The sequence below is a fragment of the Crocuta crocuta genome, unplaced genomic scaffold (genome assembly GCF_008692635.1).
Source record: "Crocuta crocuta isolate KB4526 unplaced genomic scaffold, BGI_CrCroc_1.0 scaffold172, whole genome shotgun sequence".
Classification (NCBI taxonomy): domain Eukaryota; kingdom Metazoa; phylum Chordata; class Mammalia; order Carnivora; family Hyaenidae; genus Crocuta; species Crocuta crocuta.
In genome coordinates, this window is record NW_027528872.1 from 3,275,802 (window position 1) to 3,295,552 (window position 19,751).

Genomic DNA, 19,751 nt, shown 5'->3' on the forward strand with positions numbered 1-19,751 from the left:
AGGAAACTTGAATATAGCTCAATAGAGATTATACAAACCAAAGAACAGAGAGGAAAAAAAGATAAAAGTGAACAGTCTTAGAATAGTGTGGGACACCATCTAGCACATCAACATATGTATAAATAGGAATACCAGAACTAGAGAGGTGAGGAATAGAAAAAAATACTCAAAGAAATAATGGCAGAAAACATCCCAAATTTCTTGAAGAACATAATCTACACACTGAGGAAGCTTGGTGAACTCCAAGTGAGAAAAATGCAAAAAGACCTGTAAACTATCACATCATAGTAAAAATGCTAAAAGTCAAAGACAAGGAGAAAATCTTGAAAGCAGCAAAAGAGCTCTATAATGGAATCCTCCCATAAGGTTAACAGATGACTTCCCAGGAAAAAGTGGAGGCCAGGAAACAGTTGAAAAATACACTCAGTGTGTTCAAAGAAAGAAACTGTCAGCCAAGAATTCTATATTGTCTTTCTAAAATGTAAAGCAAAATACTTTACCAGATAGATAAAAATTGAATTTCTTACTGGCAGACTTGCCTTACAAGGAATACTAAAGGAAAACCTAAGGCTGAAAGCAAATGACCCCAGATGGTAAGTTGAANAAACCCAAAGCACTGATACAGGTAGATATGTAATTATAAAAAACAGTAGAAATGAATATTTTTCTCCTCATAGCTGATTTAAAAAGCAAGTTACAAAATATTTATATAGTATATTGTTGGGCCTATAACATAGAAACATAATAAACATGTAATATATTTGCCAGTAACAGCACAAAAATGGTACGTGGGAACAAAGCTGTATTGGGATATACAACTGACTACAGATGGTAAAGTAATAATCATAACCATGTGTTTGCAACATTTATAGATATAATATACACAGAGTACTATAAAAGGGGGAAGTGAATAGAATTATATATGAGTAATGTTTTATATATCACTAGCATTATTCTAGTAAAAATCTGAAGCAGATTCTGATAAGTTTAAGATTTGTATGGTAACTTTTTGATCAACTACTGAAAATATAACAAAAATAGTGGAAAAATTATAGAAGAGATTAAAGTGCTACATTAGAAAATATACACTTAATGCAAAAGAAAGCACTACAAGAAGAACAATGGAACAAAAAAGACATAAAGCATACAGAAACAAAGTAGAATGGCACACAAACCCAGTATGTCAATAATATTAAATACGAATGAATTAAAAAGTCAAAAAGCAGGTATCAAACTGGAATAAAAAAACACATGAGCTAATTGTATGCTGTCTACAGAACTCACACTTTAGATTCAAAGATAATGGATTGAAAGTAAAAAGGGATAGCAAAAGACATGCAAACAGCAACTACAAGAAAGCTGAACTGGTGATACCAACAGCAGACAAAATAGACTTCTACAAAAAATTACTAGAGACATTTTATGATGATAAAAGGGTCATTTTATCAGGAAGATAATAACAATTACATTACCCAAATATGTGAAACAAAAATGGATAGAAATGAAGGAAGGAACAGATAATTCAATGTTAACAGTTGAAGACTTCAGTACACTGCTTTCAATAGTATATAGACTAGCTAGACAGAATCACCAGAAAATAAGCACTGTAAACCAGTTAGACCTAGAAGACATCTATAGAACAGCTATACAACACTCCACCCGGCAACGAGAGTAGAACACATATTCTCAAATAGCATATGGAACATTCTCCAGTGAAGACCATAGGCTGGGTCATAAACCAATACGTTTTAAAAGGTTACGATAATATAAAGTATGCTCTGAGAATCTAACGGCATGAAATTAGAAATCAATAATAGCAGGTAAAAGTTTAGGAAAGTCAAAAATACGTGAAAATAAAACAGCACACTCCTCAGTAACCAGTGGGTCATAGAAGAAATCAAACAGGAAATCAGAAAGCACTCTTAGGTGAATGAAAATAAAGATACAACATACCAAAATGTATATGCAGTAGTAGTAGAGCTTAGATGCACATGTATAACTGTAAATGCCTATATATATATTTTTTAATATTTTTATTTATTTCTAGGAGAGAGAGAGAGAGAGAGACAGCGTGAGCAGGGGAGGGTCAGAGAGAGAGGGAGACACAGACTCTGAAATAGGCTCCAGGCTCTGAGCTGGCAGTCAGCACAGAGCCGGACGCGGGGCTCGAACCCACGAACCGCGAGATCATGACCTAAGCGGAAGTCGGACGCTTAACCGACTAAGCAACCCAGGCGCCCCTGTAAATGCCTATATTAAGAAAGAAGGAAGATTTCAGGTTAATAACCAACCTTCCACCTGAAGACACTGGAAAAAAAGCAAACTAAACCTAGGAAATAATAAAAATTATAAAGTAATACTATGAACAATGAACCATCAAAAATGAAATTAAGAATACAGTTCAATTCACAGTAGCATCAAAAAGAATACTTAGAAATAAATTTAACAAAGGAGATGTAAAACATTTTTTTAAATGTTTATTCATTTTTGAGAGAGACAGTGTGAGTGGGGGAAGGGCAGAGAGCAAGACACAGAAACCAAAGCAGGCTCCAGATTCTGAGCTGTCAGCACAGAGTTTGACATGAGGTTCAAACTCACAAACCATGAGATCATGACCTGAGCCAAAGTCAGACGCTTAACCAACTGAGCCACTGAGGCTCACCAAAACATTTTTGAAAGAAATTAAAGATAGTCTAAATATATAGAAGAACCCCCCACCATGTTCATGGATTGGAAGACTCAGTGTTGTAAAGATGACAGTACTCCTCAAACTGATCTACAAATTGAGCAAACCTCCTGACTCTGTAGAGGTTGACAACCTGATTCCAAAATTCATATTTTGTAGTTGCAAGGAATCCAGAAGAGGCAAAGCAATACTGAAAAGGGACAAATTTAGAGGACTCACCCTTCCTGATTTCAGAGGGACTACAAAGCAACAGTGACCACGGCATTTTACTGGCATAAAGATAGACATATAGAACAATAGAATAGAATCGAGAATCCAGGTGTAAACCCATACATCTGTGCTTTACTGATTTTCATCAAGGGTGCCTAGACCATTCATCGGGGGGAAATAGTCTTTTCAAGAAATTGTGCTGCAAAAGCTGGAAAGCCACATACAAAGAATGAGGTTGAACTTTTACTTCACACCATATATTAAAAAAAATAACTCAAAAATCAAAGACCTAACCATAAGAAGGAAAACTATAAGGTGTAGGGGTAAATACTCATGATGTTGGATTTGGCAAAGGATTCTCAGATATGACACCAAAAGCAGAGGCAACAAAAGGAAAAAGTAGATGTTCTGCATCAAAATTTAAAATTTTTGTGCTTCAAAAGACACTGTCAAGAAAGTGAAATGACAACCCATGGAATGGGAGAAAATGTCTGTAAACCCTATATCTGATAAGCAACTTGTATGTAGAATATATAAGAACTTTTACAGTTCAGTGAGATGATGACAAATAACCCAAGTTAAAACTGGACAAAGCATCTGAATAGACATTCCTCCAGAGGTTATACAAATAGCCAATAAGCACATGAAAGATGCCTGACATCATTAGTTATCCGGGAAATGCAAATCAAAACCACAGTGAGATACCACTTCACACCCACTAGGATGGCTAGAATCAAAATGTCAGCATACTAAAAAAATCTTTGAATTATATACTGTTAAAGGGGTGAATGGTAGGGGATGTGAATTATATCTGAAGTTGTTTTATAAAATATATAGTCCTGTTACATATTAAAAATAACTTCTTGGTCTCAGTAAAAACAAATTTCCAGTTATCTCATAAATTTATTTTTGTTCATTTATTTCAAATAAGATACTTCTCTGCACAGTGTGATTGATTCAAAAAATCTTGTCTCTTTTAAACTACAAGTTCTCTGTTTTAGTTCCCCCTTTCTTTTTTTTCCCGTTGGTATTTATTAGTTTTAAAACACAAGTCTTATGTCCTATAGAGTTTCTCAGAGTCTAGATTTTGCTGTTTGCACTGCAGTAGTGTAGTTTAACATGTTCCTGTCACCTATGTATTTCCTGTGCATTGTTAGTGGGCTTTAAAATTTTGTTCTCTCTTTTTTACTGCCTCTCTCAAGTTGTAAACCATTGGTCAGTCCCTCTTCATTGGGGGTGGGGGTTGCAAAATAGTTATCTTATACTAATGATACTCCTTCATTTATTAGCTGGATCATTTCTATAAAGAGAACACTTCCCTTCATATGGTTTTATTATCAAAAAATGCTGTTTGTATTGAAAAGCCAGGATTAAGTGCCTTATTTTTTCCTGTTTTTTAAAACCAGTTTTCCAAACAATTATTTGTTTCAATTGCATATTTTAAAGGTGACAGATTAACTTTGTTTTTGTTTCAGTGTCAGATGAGCCCGTGAATCTAAACATATTTCATGTGTTTTCAAGCTGTCTTTACTAGCTGCTTTGATATCTGTTAAGAGTTCAGGTGGACACTTATTGCTCCAGAAATGCAATCAACCATTTCTCTAAAGACATGATTCTTTTTAGTGGGAAATGGAATTTGGAAGCCAGTTTGGGTGCTAGGGATATTCATTGTGAGTTCATACTGATACTTTTAATTCAAATTTAAGGTTTTATAAATTCTAATTGCAACTTTTAATTTACCTTTGATCCTTGATAATAAATACATATAGGTATGGTACTTTATACAGCCAAATCGGATAAAATTAAATCTATCCATTCACATATTTCAAAGACTCTTCTGGGGGCGCCTGGGTGGCTTAGTCGGTTAAGCGTCCGACTTTCACTTAGGTCATGATCTCGCGGTTCGTGGGTTCGAGCCCCGCGTCGGGCTCTGTGCTGAGTGCCAGCTCAGAGCCTGGAGCCTATTTTCAGAGTCTGTGTCTCCCTCTCTCTCTGACCCTCCCCTGCTCACGCTGTCTCTCTCTCTCTCCTAGAAATAAATAAAAATATTAAAAAAAAAAAAAAAGACTCTTCTGTGTATATTATGCTGGATAATGGACAGGATCAAAAAATAAATACCATAAAGTGTTTTCACTAAATCCTTTTGTTCTGCCTGCCCCACGCTTCTCACAGCTTGCCTTCACATTCTTTCTTACACGTTCTTCAGATGTCTTTAGTTCTAACAGAGTCAGTTGAATGAGATTTATCAGTGACTTCCTTAGGTCGAGCCCTAACCTCTTCCCTGAATTCCAGATCAGAATGGGCAATTTCATATATAAATTTACACAAATATTCCTCTCAAAAGTTTTTCAAATTTAGTATGTCTAAAACCACAGTTTTCTTTCTGTTCATCATTAATCCCTACCAAAACCATTCTTTCATTCTCTGTCTTGTTTGGTGAAAACACCGTCCACTCAGTCATCCATGTCAGAGACCTAGGGTCAGATTCTTATCTCCTAGCAACTCCCCGACTCTATCACTGATAGGAAATCATGCCTAGGTTGTCTTGCCTCCTAAATATTTCTTAGATGTATTTTCTCTATCCTTGGTGCTTTATTTTATCATATACTTATACTGTTAACAATAGCTGCCCTCAAATCTACCCTCTGAATTGCCATCAGAATAACCAAAAAAATGTAGAACTCCCCAGTGGCTACTCATACCAATTGAATAAGATATTATTAGGTTCTTAGCAGTGGCATAAACAAGCTTAAGTATCCTTGATCAAAGTAATATTCCAAGTCACAGTTTCTTCTGTAAAATCAAGATTATTATCATTTTACCTCATATGTGATAACATGTTTAAGCTCCTACTGTTAACATCTGCTACATAGTAGACAGTCAACTGACATAGGCAACTTCATATATTTCCACTTGGATATTTCTTTTCTTAGAGGCATCTTATTTTTTTTCTTTTATAGTTTAGTGTAAAATTGGTTTACATATAACAACCAGTGCTCATCCCCACTAGTGCCCTCCTCCACGCCCACCACCCCCCTTCCCCTCACCCCTGCCCCCTTTATGCCTCAGTTTGTTCTCAGTATTCAAGAGTCTCCCATGGTTTGCCTCCCTCTCCCCAACTGTTTCCCCCTTCCCCTCCCCCATGATCCTCTGTTAAATTTCTCCTGTTCCACTTACAAGTGAAAACATATGGTACCTGTCCTCTGCCTGACTTATTTCACTCAGCATAACACCCTCGAGTTCCATCCATGTTGCTACAAATGGCCAGATTTCATTCTTTCTCATTGCCATGGAGATAAACCACATCTTCTTGATCCATTCGTCTGTTGATGGACACCTAGGCTCTTTCCATGTTTTGGCTATTGTTGAAAGTGCTGCTGTGAACATCGGGGTACATGTGCCCTTATGCATCAGCACTCCTGTATCCCTTGGGTAAATTCCTAGCAGTGCTATTGCTGGGTCATAGGGGAGTTCTGTTGATTTTTTGAGGAACCACCACACTGTTTTCCGGAAGGGCTGCACCAGTTTGCATTCCCACCAACAGTGTAGGAGGGTGCCCGTTTCTCCACATCCTCACCAGCATCTATAGTCTTTGATTTGTTCATTTTAGTCACTCTGACTGACGTGAGGTGGTATCTCAGTGTGGTTTTGATTTGTATTTCCCTGATGATGAGGGACGCTGAGCATCTTTTCATTTGTCTGTTGGCCATCTGGATGTCCTCTTTGGAGAAGTGTCTGTTCATGTCTTTCAAGGCATCTTAAAACCAGCATATCCCTTCCCTTAACCTTCTTTTCTTTCCTTCATTTGGTATTGTTAGGTATAGGGTTGAAATGAAATTATCTCAGTTTAGTTTTCACATAAGGAAAACCTTGTTAGTATCATTGGGAGAGTTAGTGTCCAGTTTTAAATTTGGCTGGATATTTAAACATGCAAATTCTTATTAAACATCAAGTTTTCCTATCTTCCCAGATTAGTTTCAAGAATAGCAGTCTTCATCACTTTTTCTTTCATCATCTTAGGCAGCCATCTCACTTCATATGCTAAGAGTGACTCCATTTTAATCTCAAATCTTCTGATAACTTTTATCAACTAATCTCTAAATCAAAATAAACATAATTCAAGATGTCTGTGTCATAAAGAAATAGAGTAGACATGAAATTTGATCTCCATTTCACTTCTGACTTTTTCTGTAGGTAATAATAGTAGCTAACATTTATTGAATGCTTACTTAATACCAGGAATTGTGCTAATTTAATCCTCTTGACTGTCTTGAAAGTGTGATTTTCATTATTCCTGTCTTACATATGAGCAAACAAGAATACAGAGATGAAGTAACTTGACTGAAATTTAATGCCTCACTTATAATTGGAAGAGTCAGCATTCAAAATCTAAGATCTATCTAACTTAAACCATTTTTTTTTTTTTTTTTTTACAACTAGGCTATATACCTTACTTGCCAAAAACTTTATAACCCAACTGCAAAATAACAGCATAGGACTTAGCAACTACTGCTTACTGGTTTCAGGAGCATGTATGCTATTCATCAGTGATTTGGAATAAAAGGGAGGGTTGGAGGGAGGAAAACTATTTCTGAATTACTAGCTCAGATTGCAAACTATTACACAAATACATTTTATTACTTTTAAATGCTGCATGAATTCTACATTAGTAATTGGAATTAAGTAATTTTTATCTTTATTCAAGAATTTTGAGTGAACTTTTAATTAAATCTTTACACACATATTCATATACACATGTGGGGAAATGAGAAGTTTCTTTTAAAGAATTATCAAATTGGTAAATTTCAGGTTATACTTCTACACTATCCATATTATGTATGACTTTTTCAAATAGTGTAATTTCATCATAAACTTTGTCGCAATAAGTGATATTGCAGTATCTCCAAAATATATTGGTCCATGTAATTTTTTATTATAGAATTTATCATGAGATAAAGGTTTCCACAGACAGGTATTAGGAGATGCATATCATAAATGCATGGTATATTAGGCATTTCCCAGTCTAATCTTTATTTTCCTCTCATCCCATACCTTCAGCTATATCAGGCTTTGTAGCTTATATGTGTAACTATTACATTGAACAAGCGTGACTTGTGGAAACTACTCATAATCCATTTTATTTTTGTCTTCTGTTGTCCATTTAAGTGTATTCTATGGTGTTAAGTTCTTCCTCCAGCTCCTTGAAAGGCAAGTCTTTTCTGGTTACTCTCAGGAAATAAAAGCACTATTTTCAAGAACTAATAAACTTAACTCAGACCTAAAGGTTTCCCTCCTTTCCCACCTCTATTGTACCATAGGCCTATAGTGAAAAGTGAGGTTTGTTTGGCTTCCTTTTTCTTTTTGTTTTTCTCCTCTCTGTCCTTTCATTCCTCTTCATTTGCTAACTATGGTTTCTGGCCCCTCCAGGATTGAGAAAGGCAAGGGTTGAGTAAGAATAAAAGATCTTTGATAGTAATAAAAGAAGCAGCAGCAACTAGTATTTACATGGCATTTATTTTCTGCTAGGTACTGTACTTTACATATATTAGGCCAGTTAATCCTCAGAAGTCTCTGAGGTAGATTTTGTTATTCCTTTTTTACTGTTGAAGAAGTTAAAGCACAGTTAAGTGACTTGCCTGAAGTCACCACCTTAATAAACATAAAAGGCAGTACCAGGATGCAAACCCAGCACTCTGGCTCCATAGTCCCTTTTCATCCACTCTGCTCTATTGCTTTATGTACTGTTGGGAGATGATAAACGTACATAGTCTTGGCCAGACTTTAAATCAGACTTCCACCCTTTAGATTTTTTTTTGAGTGTGACATACATTTTCCATAGACCTAAGACAAAGACCAAATGTTTCTCAGCCCATTTCCCTTCCAGAAGAATAGGAGGGATGGGGTTTGGAACTCAAAGCACACTGATTGATGACTGTCTGCAAAAATCCTTTTGTAACATTTAACTCTTTGAACATTGAAGGTGAATGTAACTCAAAGTTGAAAGATTGTTTTCTATTACCTTATTGCATAAGTGGCCTTGTGTCTCACTTTGGCCAGCACCCCTCTACCAAAACCAAGATTGAAATGGTTTCCTTTTAAGACCCTCTTGCATTTGCTCTCCAAATGCTGTTTAATTCTCTGCCTTTACACTTTTATTTGTATAGATGACCCCTGGATTGAGACTGTGTCACTCGCTCTGAAGGCATGTGCTTTCCTCCCTGACCCACATGATCCCAATCAAACCAAGCACTCTTTATGGTCAGGCTTTTAAAGAAGTCAGTTTACTGTGGTTCAGCAAATCAAAGAAAAACTTTATATAGAGTCCTCCCATTTTTGTTCTTTCCATATCATTCCTGTGAGAGAAATCAGCAAATATGCTAAACAGTGGTTTGCTTAGACCAATTTTAGCTGCCTAGTGTGTCATGATTATTTGACTTTGGGAATGGTATATGAAGTGGATTTATATTTGACCTCATCTCTGATAATGGCCTTGCCTGGCCATTTGGGCACAGGGCTTTATGACTTTTATCCTTTCTGTTATGTTATTAGGGAAGAGTCTCAGATTGATCATTTTGTTTTCCCATGTTAGAATGTTCAGTGGCCCTATATTTATTCAACTGGAAAGCATTAGGGTTTTTTTTTTTCCTTTTTCCCCTTCACATACACATTTATCTGCATAGAACATTCAGAGGGATGTTTATGGGATTGTTTGATGTTTGAATCGACAGTGCCTTCTGCAAGCTCGCATTTTTTTTTTTTTTTAATTTTAATTCTAGTATAGTTGACATACGGTGTTATATTAGTGTCAGGTGCATGTTCACATTTAGAATGTCAAACGATGCCCATTAACAGTTTGCCAATACAATGCATGGATTGCACAGGGAGGCACATCATGATGGTGAGCAGTTGCTGAGATCACTGTGTGATCATATGATAGCCTGGAACTCCTCTCTGCTTTATAACCTGGAAGAATTCTACTTCCATTAGGCCCTGTCCACATTGATGCCTCTTCCACCTTGTACACTCAGAATTTATTTCATTCGTTGCTTTCACTAGAGTACTGCTGCACACCTCTTTACTTCTTTTTTTAATTTTTTATGTTTGTTTATTTTTGAGAGAAAGAGCATGAGCAGGGAAGGGGCAGAGAGAGAGGGAGACACAGAATCCAAAGCAGACTCCAGGCTCTGAGCTGTCAGCACAGAGCCCAACATAGGGCTCGAACTCACAAGCCATGAGATCATGACCTGAGCTGAAGTCAGACGCCTAACCGACTGAGCCACCCAGGCACTCCACACCACTTGTACTCTTGGTTAGGAACATGTCTTTTTCATAAGGCCTGTAAGCTTATTGAGGTCAAAGACAATGTTTTATTTGTACTTGTGTGCTTCACTTCACATAGTAAAGTGTTTCACATCTCTTGAATCCACTGTTACGATTTCAGTAATGTAAATAAAATTGGTTATAATTTGACTATTAGAATACCTGATTCAGTCTTAGTAATACTTGTGCCCAAAACAAGGGAGGTAAAAATAGTGAACTTATGCTCAGTTATAATCCTACAATATCTACCATATTGTATGTAGTTTTGGAAACCACATTTTTTTTTTTTTTTTTTTTTTTTGAGAAAGCTGGGGAAGAGCAGAGGGAGAGAAAATCTTAAGTAGGCTTCATGCCCAGCACAGAGCCCAATGCAGGACTCAATCCCATGACCCTGGGGTCATGACCTGAGCTGAAATCAAGAGTTGGACACTCAACCAACTGAGCCACCCAGGCACCCCCTGGGAACCAGTCCTAAAGGAACATTAAAAAGTGGAGATTTTTGAGAGCAAGGATGTTAATCAAATTTTAAGGAGCACTTAAAGGGAGAAGGGTTGTTTGAAAAAGGGAAATCATAAGAAAGAATGGAATGTGATTGCCATCTTTAGTTTTGAAGGCATTTTCAAGGTGATAGAAAAAGTAGACCTACTTTGTATTTTAGGAGTTTTAACCAAGAGTACCTAAAACCCCAGTTTTGTAGCATTGTGCTAGTTTTTTTTAAAGAAAGAAAGATTTTTTTTAATGTGCAAAATTAAAATATCCGTACTCCTACTAGTGATTCCCTTGAAGATGATGAACATTCCCCTTGAATATGATACATTATTCTGTATACAGTTTCAGAAAGATCATGGTTCCCTTAAGGAATTCATGAGTCTCAGGTTAAGACCTCATGTTCTCTTGCTTTGTGTGTGTGGTATAGATACAAATACTCTTTCATCACGTTTTTCACTAAATATATAATAATAACTACTATTATTGAGTGTTCACTATATGTCAATAATTGTGCATTCATTTAATACTCAGAAGCAAACATTTTTCTAGATCCATTAAAGATCATCTTCTAGCATCTTTTAAAGTTGATGTCTATATTTTTGAAGCATTTGAAACCTTCTTTTACTAGAGACAACTTACAATAAGTGTTTCTCCAAATTGGCTTTGTTGTGCATTGATTTCAGTACTAACAATAAAAAGGTTATTTATCACAGATAAAATGACTGATGTACATAGTTGGTATTTTTTTTTACACTGGAAGAATACTGTGATTTAAGAGTCAGGAGATCCAGATCATAGCTTTGGTTGTCATTTGTTGGTCACTTAACTTTTCTGAGCATTAGCTCTCGTATCTTTATGAAGGGACTAATTAAAGTCTCCCTGACTTCACATAGAAGGTGTAAAAAGAGGTTAGGAGGAAAGTACTGTAAAAACTGAAGCATTTATTAGATGTGCTAAGTTAAAACTATTTGAGAATATCAGTTTTTTGTATTTTTAGTAAATGTGAAATCTTGTCAAGGCTAACTAACTTCTTTTTTAAGGGAAAATCCAGTCANTTGATTTCTAACCATTTTTAAAAATAAATTTACTTTCAGAAAGTTTTTTCATTGTATTAGTAATATAAATAGTAATACTAATATATTAGTAATATAAATAATACAACAATAATAACTGCTTTCATTAGTTGAGCATTCACAAAGTACCGAACACTGTGCTAAGCACAGTATATATTGTTTCATTTAATCCTGTAATAACCATGGAAGAATTGTTGAGGAAAGAATCCAGGCCTATCTCATTCTAAAACTTGAAGTCTTAACCACCTGTTTATTCACTTTATACCCTAAAAGAGGCAGTATATAGCATTGATGTTAAGAGGGTAGGCTGTGGAACCAGACTGTCTGAATTTGAATCCTGGGCCTGCCACTTAATAACTTTCTGACTTTAGCAAGATAGTTAACCTTTCTCTCTTAAACAAGGGTAATGATGTACCTCTTGACAAAGAGATGACAGTCAACTAAACTATCAAATGTGAAGCATTTATAACAGTTTCTGGCATATAGAAAGCACTCTATAAATGTCTTATATACAAACTATTATTATTTAAAACTAATCACCTCCTTAAGACATTAGCTCACAGACTCCAATGATAGAGTTTGGGGAAATGTTAGGGAAAATGTGTTTTAATATATTCCCTACCTTGGGGGCGCCTGGGTGGCTTAGTCGGTTAGGTGTCCGACTTTCGCTTAGGTCGTGATCTCGCCGTAGTGGGTTCGAGCCCCGCGTCGGGCTCTGTGCTGACTGCCAGCTCAGAGCCTGGAGCCTATTTCAGAGTCTGTGTCTCCCTCTCTCTCTGACCCTCCCCTGCTCACGCTGTCTCTCTCTCTCTCTCTCTCCTAGAAATAAATAAAATAAAAATATTAAAAATATATATATATATATATATATTCCCTACCTTGATTTTTCTCACTACCATCCCCCAGCTTTTTTATTTAGCATAGTGGCCACATGACAATAATGTAAGTCACCTTCTATTTCAACCACTAAACTATCAATTAATGCTTATTTTATATGTTTTTTAGGACATTTCTGATTCATTTGCATCCTTGAAGAGCATCTGTAGAAGAGGAAGGAAAAGATGGGTGTGAAAACATTTACTCATAGCTCCTCTTCCCATAGCCAGGAAATGCTTGGAAAGCTAAATATGCTGCGAAATGATGGACATTTTTGTGATATCACTATTCGTGTCCAGGACAAAATCTTCCGGGCACATAAGGTGGTACTAGCAGCTTGCAGTGATTTCTTTCGCACCAAACTTGTAGGCCAAGCAGAGGATGAGAACAAGAATGTGTTGGATTTGCATCATGTTACAGTGACTGGCTTTATACCCCTTTTAGAATATGCATACACAGCCACTCTGTCAATTAACACAGAAAATATCATTGATGTTCTAGCTGCAGCCAGCTATATGCAAATGTTCAGTGTTGCTAGCACCTGCTCAGAGTTCATGAAATCAAGCATTTTATGGAATACACCTAACAGCCAATCAGAAAAGGGTCTAGATGCTGGACAAGAAAATAACTCTAACTGCAATTTTACTTCCCGAGATGGAAGTATTTCTCCTGTGTCTTCAGAGTGCAGTGTGGTAGAAAGAACCATTCCTGTCTGCCGAGAATCCCGGAGAAAACGCAAAAGCTACATTGTTATGTCTCCTGAAAGTCCTGTGAAGTGTAGCACACAAACAAGTTCTCCCCAGGTATTGAATTCTTCAGCTTCCTACTCAGAAAATAGAAATCAACCAGTTGACTCTTCTTTAGCTTTTCCCTGGACTTTTCCTTTTGGAATTGACCGAAGGATTCAGCCTGATAAGGCTAAACAGGCAGAAAATACCCGGACTTTAGAATTACCTGGCCCATCTGAGACAGGTAGAAGAATGGCTGATTATGTGACTTGTGAGAGCACAAAAACTGCCTTGCCTCTGGGTACCGAAGAAGATGTCCGGGTCAAAGTAGAAAGGTTAAGTGATGAGGAAGTCCATGAGGAAGTGTCTCAGCCTGTCAGTGCATCTCAGAGTTCACTGAGTGATCAGCAGACAGTGCCAGGAAGTGAACAAGTCCAAGAAGACCTTCTGATTAGTCCACAGTCTTCCTCTATAGGTATAATGTCTTCTGTGTTTTTCATGATGCTATAAAGTCAATTTGAGCATTTTTAAATACCTTTTAGATCAAAGTTTTGTGCTGAATCCTATAGGAAACATTAAAAAGAATAAAACAAGATAACTGGATTTTTTTAGATGCTATTAGTACTTTTTTTTTTTTTTTACAAGTTCTGCATTGGGAAAAAAAATGAAAATAGTTGAACAATTTCTGATGGGATAAAGGCAGATTATATTACATATGAATTGTGAATTATTTTCAATGCAAAATATACCAGTTTTTTAAAATCCAGTTAGTGTTTTATTCTTTATCAAAATATTTACTGAAAACATACCATGTGCCAAACATTGGGGATACATGGTAAAAAAGACCTGGTCCCTGCATCTGAGGATTTAATAGTCTAATTGAGAAAGCAGATGTGTAAATCCAGTGGTTATTAGTACTGGGCTGGAGATATGAACAGCGTTAAGGGTTCACCACAGAAAGAGCAGGTTAACACTATATATTTGAGATGTATTTTAGTTAGTAAGTACAAGTTTGCCCAAGAAAGTGAATGACATTTCTTTGAAAATGAATAAAAGCTCAGAGGTGGGGAGGACCTTTGCATATTTGGTGAGTGGCAAATTTAGTGCAAAATAATGTGAATAAATTGTGGAAGCCTGCAAGTATTGGAAATCATGAGAGAGAAGACAAAATGAACAGTTGAGAGCATATTGTGCAGAGTCTTAAACACTAGTTTCAGTTAGGATTGCATTCAACTTCAGATAACAGATCCCTTCAAAGTGGCTTAGACCAAACAGAAATTTATTTTTATCACGTAAAATGTTCAGCAGAAGTAGGAAGTCCAGGACTGGCAGGGTAGCTTTACAGTGTAATCATTGGCCTAGGTTCCTTGTATATTTATATCACTTGTATATTTCTAATCCACCATCGTTAGTTGATCAGTGTCATTGATAAACTTACTGCTTCATGGTTACAAGATGTTTGCTTCATCTTTAGCCTCATATTCTAGAAAGGGACAGTGCTTGTATCAGAAAAGCACAAATGTTCTCAGAAACCCCTAAAAAGCTTCTGCCAGATTATGTCATGTGCTCTTTCTGAGCTGTAAGGGAATCTGAGAAGATATGTATATTAATTGGGTATATAACTGCCTCAAACAAAATTGAAGAATGGATATTGTGTACAACTAGCAGTGTCTGTCACAGCCAGGCCATGCAAGCTTGAATTTTATCCTAGTAGTAATAAGGAGTCTACCTTAAAGAGAATAAAAACAACACATTTACACATAGTTAGAAAAATTGGTATTAGTATACAGGGGTGTTTGGCTAGACAGAGACAGTCTCAGAAATCAATTATAGTAGAGTTGTTTTTGTATGAATGAAGATGTTTAGAATAAAACTATAAAGATAATGGATATTAAGAGATTGAGAGACTTCATAAGGGGAGAATCATTAAATACCTGATGATATTGAATATATGGATCGAGGGAATGGGAAAGGTTGGAGATGTGTGACTTTGAGCAAGTCTTTTAACCTCACTGAGTTTCCATAACTATAAAGTAAGGATAGTAATACCTGTCTACGAAATATGTCAGTGCCCTCCAGCAAAGACCACCAGGAACATACCATAGTTGAACAATTTGATGTGGTAATTTTAAATTCTGAAAATCCCTAACAGTTACCCCAAATACACAAGGTAAATTAATGTGCAGCAGGAAATTGTAAACCCTGTGTTCACATAAGAAGTAGTATCCTAGTGGTGGGAGTTTGGGGAATATAAGTATCATTCATTACAACAGAAGTGAGTCAGTTTTATGTCCATTAAAATGGACAAATTCCTTGACTAAAGTTAAAACAGTTTCTGCAAACCAGGCTGAAGTGTCTCCAAAGAGAACAAGCGCTGACTGTCAGAAGCGGGATAGCCCACTATTGGTGTCTTTCTCATTGAATAGGCCTTGATGATAGGATTGTAATGATGTCAGCAGAAGCATTTTGGTGATGTCAGATCAAGGAACATTTTTCTCACAAGGTTCAGAGCTGAAATATAATACATTGGGCCATTAAAAGAGAAGCTACTTTCTGACATATTTAAAGGAATATTAAATTTTCGTCAGATCAGATAGAGGATAATGGATTCAGTGATCTGTTAAATTCAAAATAGCTAAAGGGATGCCTAGGTGGCTCCGTCGGTTAAGCCTCTGACTTCAGCTCAGGTCATGATCTCACGGTTTGTGAGTTCAAACCCCGCGTTGGGCTCTGTGCTGTCAGCACAGAGTCTACTTCAGATCCTGTCCCCCCTCTCTCTTTGTTCCTCCCTCACCCATGCTTTTTTTTTTTTTCCTGAAAAAGAAAATAAGCTTTAAAAAAATTAGTAGCTCTGGTCTGGAAAAAACCTAGGAGTTTCGTTTTTCCTTAAATGACAAAATGAAATCTTAGGGAGTCAAAAACAATAGGAGAAAAATGAAAAGTCATATTAGTTGTAATAGACAAGACTGGTAGTGGTTAGTAATAAAGGGATAGAAAAGACTACTAAAGAATCAGAAAATTAATCTTGGGAAGAAGCTGTCCACTTTTGAATTCAGTATCTTCTGGAGAATCCCTCAGAAGGAGTGGATGTACATAGCTGGAAGGATGTGATGTATGTCATTTTAAGTTGGGAAACGTGAATCTAGTGAACAACACCTTGAAATTTTACTGCTAAAAAACTCCAAATTTTAAAACTCCAGATTTTAAATCATTCAGAAGCTTGTTTGGTGAATGTTTTCAAAATGCAGCTCATACTTGTTTGTGATAAAATTTCAATTCTCTTTTTTTTATTTTTATTTTTTTTGTAGTTTGTTTATTTTTGAGACACAGAGTGCAAGCAGGGAAGGAGCAGAGAGAGAGGGAGACACAGAATCTGAAACAGGCTCCAGGCTCTGAGCTAGCTGTCAGCACAGAGCCTGATGCGGGGCTCGAACCCATGAACCGTGAGATCTGACCTGAGCCAAAGTCGGACGCTTAACCGACTGAGCCACCCAGGTGCCCCAAGTTTCAATTCTCTTAAAGTATTCATTCATATCAGCTGGTAAAAGGTTAGAACCTAAGGTTTAAACTAAAATTCCCACTTGTAAAAGGTAGTCTATTATTAACTTCTAACGAGTTAACTTGTGAGTCCAAAAGAGGATTTATTTTATTTTATTTTTATTTTATTTTACTGCTATCAAGGCTCTTGGTAATACTTGGGGCTGTGGAAGTTTGAGGGTTTTTAAGTGCTTGGATGATTATAGTTTTAAAATCCATTTATTCCCTTGTTTGTTTTTGTTTTTTTCTAAATAAGAAAACAATAAACATACTCAATTTTTCGGAACATTCCATTTGTAGGGGGTTTTTTTTGCCCCCCCCCCCTTTTTTCGGTCTCTTAAAACTTTTAACTTAGACCAGGGATTTTTTTTTTATTATTAATATTCAGGTATAATTGACATGCAACATTATTTAATGAGGCAATATTTGCATGTATTGCAAAGTGATCACTACCATATATTTAGTTAACATCTATTACCACACATAGTTACATAATTTTTTCCTTGAGATGAGAACTCTTAAGACCTACTCTATTAAGCAACTTTCAGATGCACAATGTGATATTAACTATAGTCACCATGCTGTACGTTACTTCCCCATGACTTAACCATTTTATACCGGAAATTTATACCTTTTGACTACCTTTACCTATTTCTCCCACCCTACCAACTCTCTGCTTCTGGCAAGCACTATCTATTCTTTTGTTCTCTATTATCTGTGAGCTCAGTTTGTTTAGATTCCACATAGAAATGAGCCTGGGTGGCTCATTTAGTTAACTGTCTAACTCTTGATTTCAGCTCAGGTCATGATCTCACAGTTCTGTACTGCACGGTCAGTGCAGAGCCTGCTTGGGATTCTCCCTCTCCATCTCTCCCTACCCCTCACCTGCTCATTCTCTCTCTCCCTCACTCTCTCTCTCAATAAAAACATTTTTTAAAAATGATACGTGAGATTATACAGTATTTGTCTTTCTCTGATTCCACATAGCATAATGCCCCAGAAGTCAATCTGTGTTGTCGCAGATGACAAGATTTCTTTTCTTTTTTTTTTTTTTGGGCTGCATAATATTTGTTCTCTTATTTTTCTTGAAGTTTGTGAATTATAAGGACAGTGAAGAGTCTGAGTAAAATATAAAATTTATGGAGTTCTTCAGTAATAATACCATTGAATGTGTGGTCCTGTTACTAGAGAAATAAGTTAAGATTTCCCTACTCAGAAATAGAAAATCTAGTAATTTTTCCCAACCAGTACAGCATAGCTCTTTAGCATGAGAAAGCCTCAGTCTGCCCTAAAAACAATAACCAGAACAAACTGATTGCTCATTCGGAGGTATTTAAAAGTGTACTTCATTGTTTGGTCTGTATCCATGCCTTTTTTTTTTTTAAGGATCAGGGCATCCTGGTGTTTTTTTTTTGTTTTGTTTTGTTTTTAATTTTAATGTTTATTTTGAGAGAGTGAGCAAGCAGGGGAGAGAGAGAGAGAGAGAGACAGAGGATCCCCAGCAGCTTCCGTGCTGTCAGCACAGTCTGACACAGGGCTCGGACGTATTGGACTGTGAGATCGTAACCTGAACTGAAACCAAGAGTCGGACACTTAACTGAGCCACCCAGGCGCCCTTGTCTGTAGCCATGTCTTACCAGTGTTGTGTCAATGACATCAAAGGCACATATTGGAAATATCCATGGTAGTGCCTTTTAAAATCCCCACTCCAGTAGTGTTGCATGGTGTTGATGCATCTCAAGTGAACCATCTTGTTTATGTCAGAAGCTCCCCTAAAAATGGCCACTTCCGGCCCCAAATTGTCATTGGTAGAATTGTGTCAGCTGAGAGATAAGTGTACTAGTTAGTGTTACAGAAAAGAAACATAAAGGAAGCAGATGTTTGGCCTAGAAGAGATGGCAGTTTTAGACTGAGACAACCCAAGAGACTATGATGGTCCATAAAGAATAATGTTTGTGTAACTTTTTATTTCAGGGCTTGGCTAAAGGACAGTTATCATTGACCAAGGACCAGACAGAACCTGATTCTGGGCATATGAAAATAAACAGGAATTCTCAGGGACACAAAGACAAAATTAAAAAACTACTTATATTTTCCTTTTTAAAATACCCTCATTGAAGAAACTTTTCACTGAAATACAACTTACATAGGGGCACCTGGCTGGCTCAGTCGGTTAAGCATCCAACTGTTGATCTCAGCTCAGGTCTTGATCTCAGAGTCATGAGTTCAAGCCCTGCATTAGGCTCCATGCCGGGTGTGAGGCCTACTTAAAAAAAAAGAAAAGAAAAGAAAAAGAAATACAACTTACATATAAAATTCACCCATTTAAAGTGTATACTTTAGTGTGATTGTTATTATATTCACAAAGTTGTACAACCATCCCCCACAATCTAAATTTATAACCTTTTGTTTTACTTTATTATTTTATTTTTGAGAGAGCACAAGTAGAGGGAGGACAGAGACAGAGAGGGAGAAACAGAATCTGAAGCAGGCTTCAGGCTCCAAGCTGTCAGCAGAGCTGGACATGGGGCTCAAACCCATGAACCACGAGACCATGACCTGAGCCGAAGTTGGATGCTTAACTGAGCCACCCAGGCACCCCCCCAAGTTTATATAGCATTTTCATCGCCCTAAAAAGAAACTCCGTTAAGCAGTGACTCCCTCCTAGTCCCACCCTAGCCCTAGGTAAATGCAAATACACTTTCTGTAGATTTGCCTATTCTAGATATTTCATATAAATGGGATCATGCAATATGCGGACTTTTCTCACTGGCTTCTGTCACTTTCTGTAATATATATTTTTTTTAATGTTTATTTTTGGAAGTGAGTACA

General features: G+C 36.7%; 1 protein-coding gene across 3 annotated transcripts in view; it reads left to right on the forward strand.

Annotated features, from left to right (window-relative positions):
• The window catches only part of ZBTB44 (zinc finger and BTB domain containing 44), a 65,029-nt gene that overhangs the window by 26,771 nt on the left and 18,507 nt on the right, over positions 1 to 19,751 (forward strand). For 2 of the 3 annotated variants that reach the window (XM_077756528.1, XM_077756529.1), the window contains exon 2: positions 12,784 to 13,857. The exons of the other annotated variant lie outside the window; for it this stretch is intronic. In XM_077756528.1, coding sequence (XP_077612654.1) covers positions 12,840 to 13,857 — 1,018 coding nt within the window. In that variant the 5' untranslated portion in view covers positions 12,784 to 12,839. The remainder of the gene's footprint in view (positions 1 to 12,783; positions 13,858 to 19,751) is intronic. 3 annotated transcript variants of the gene reach the window in all.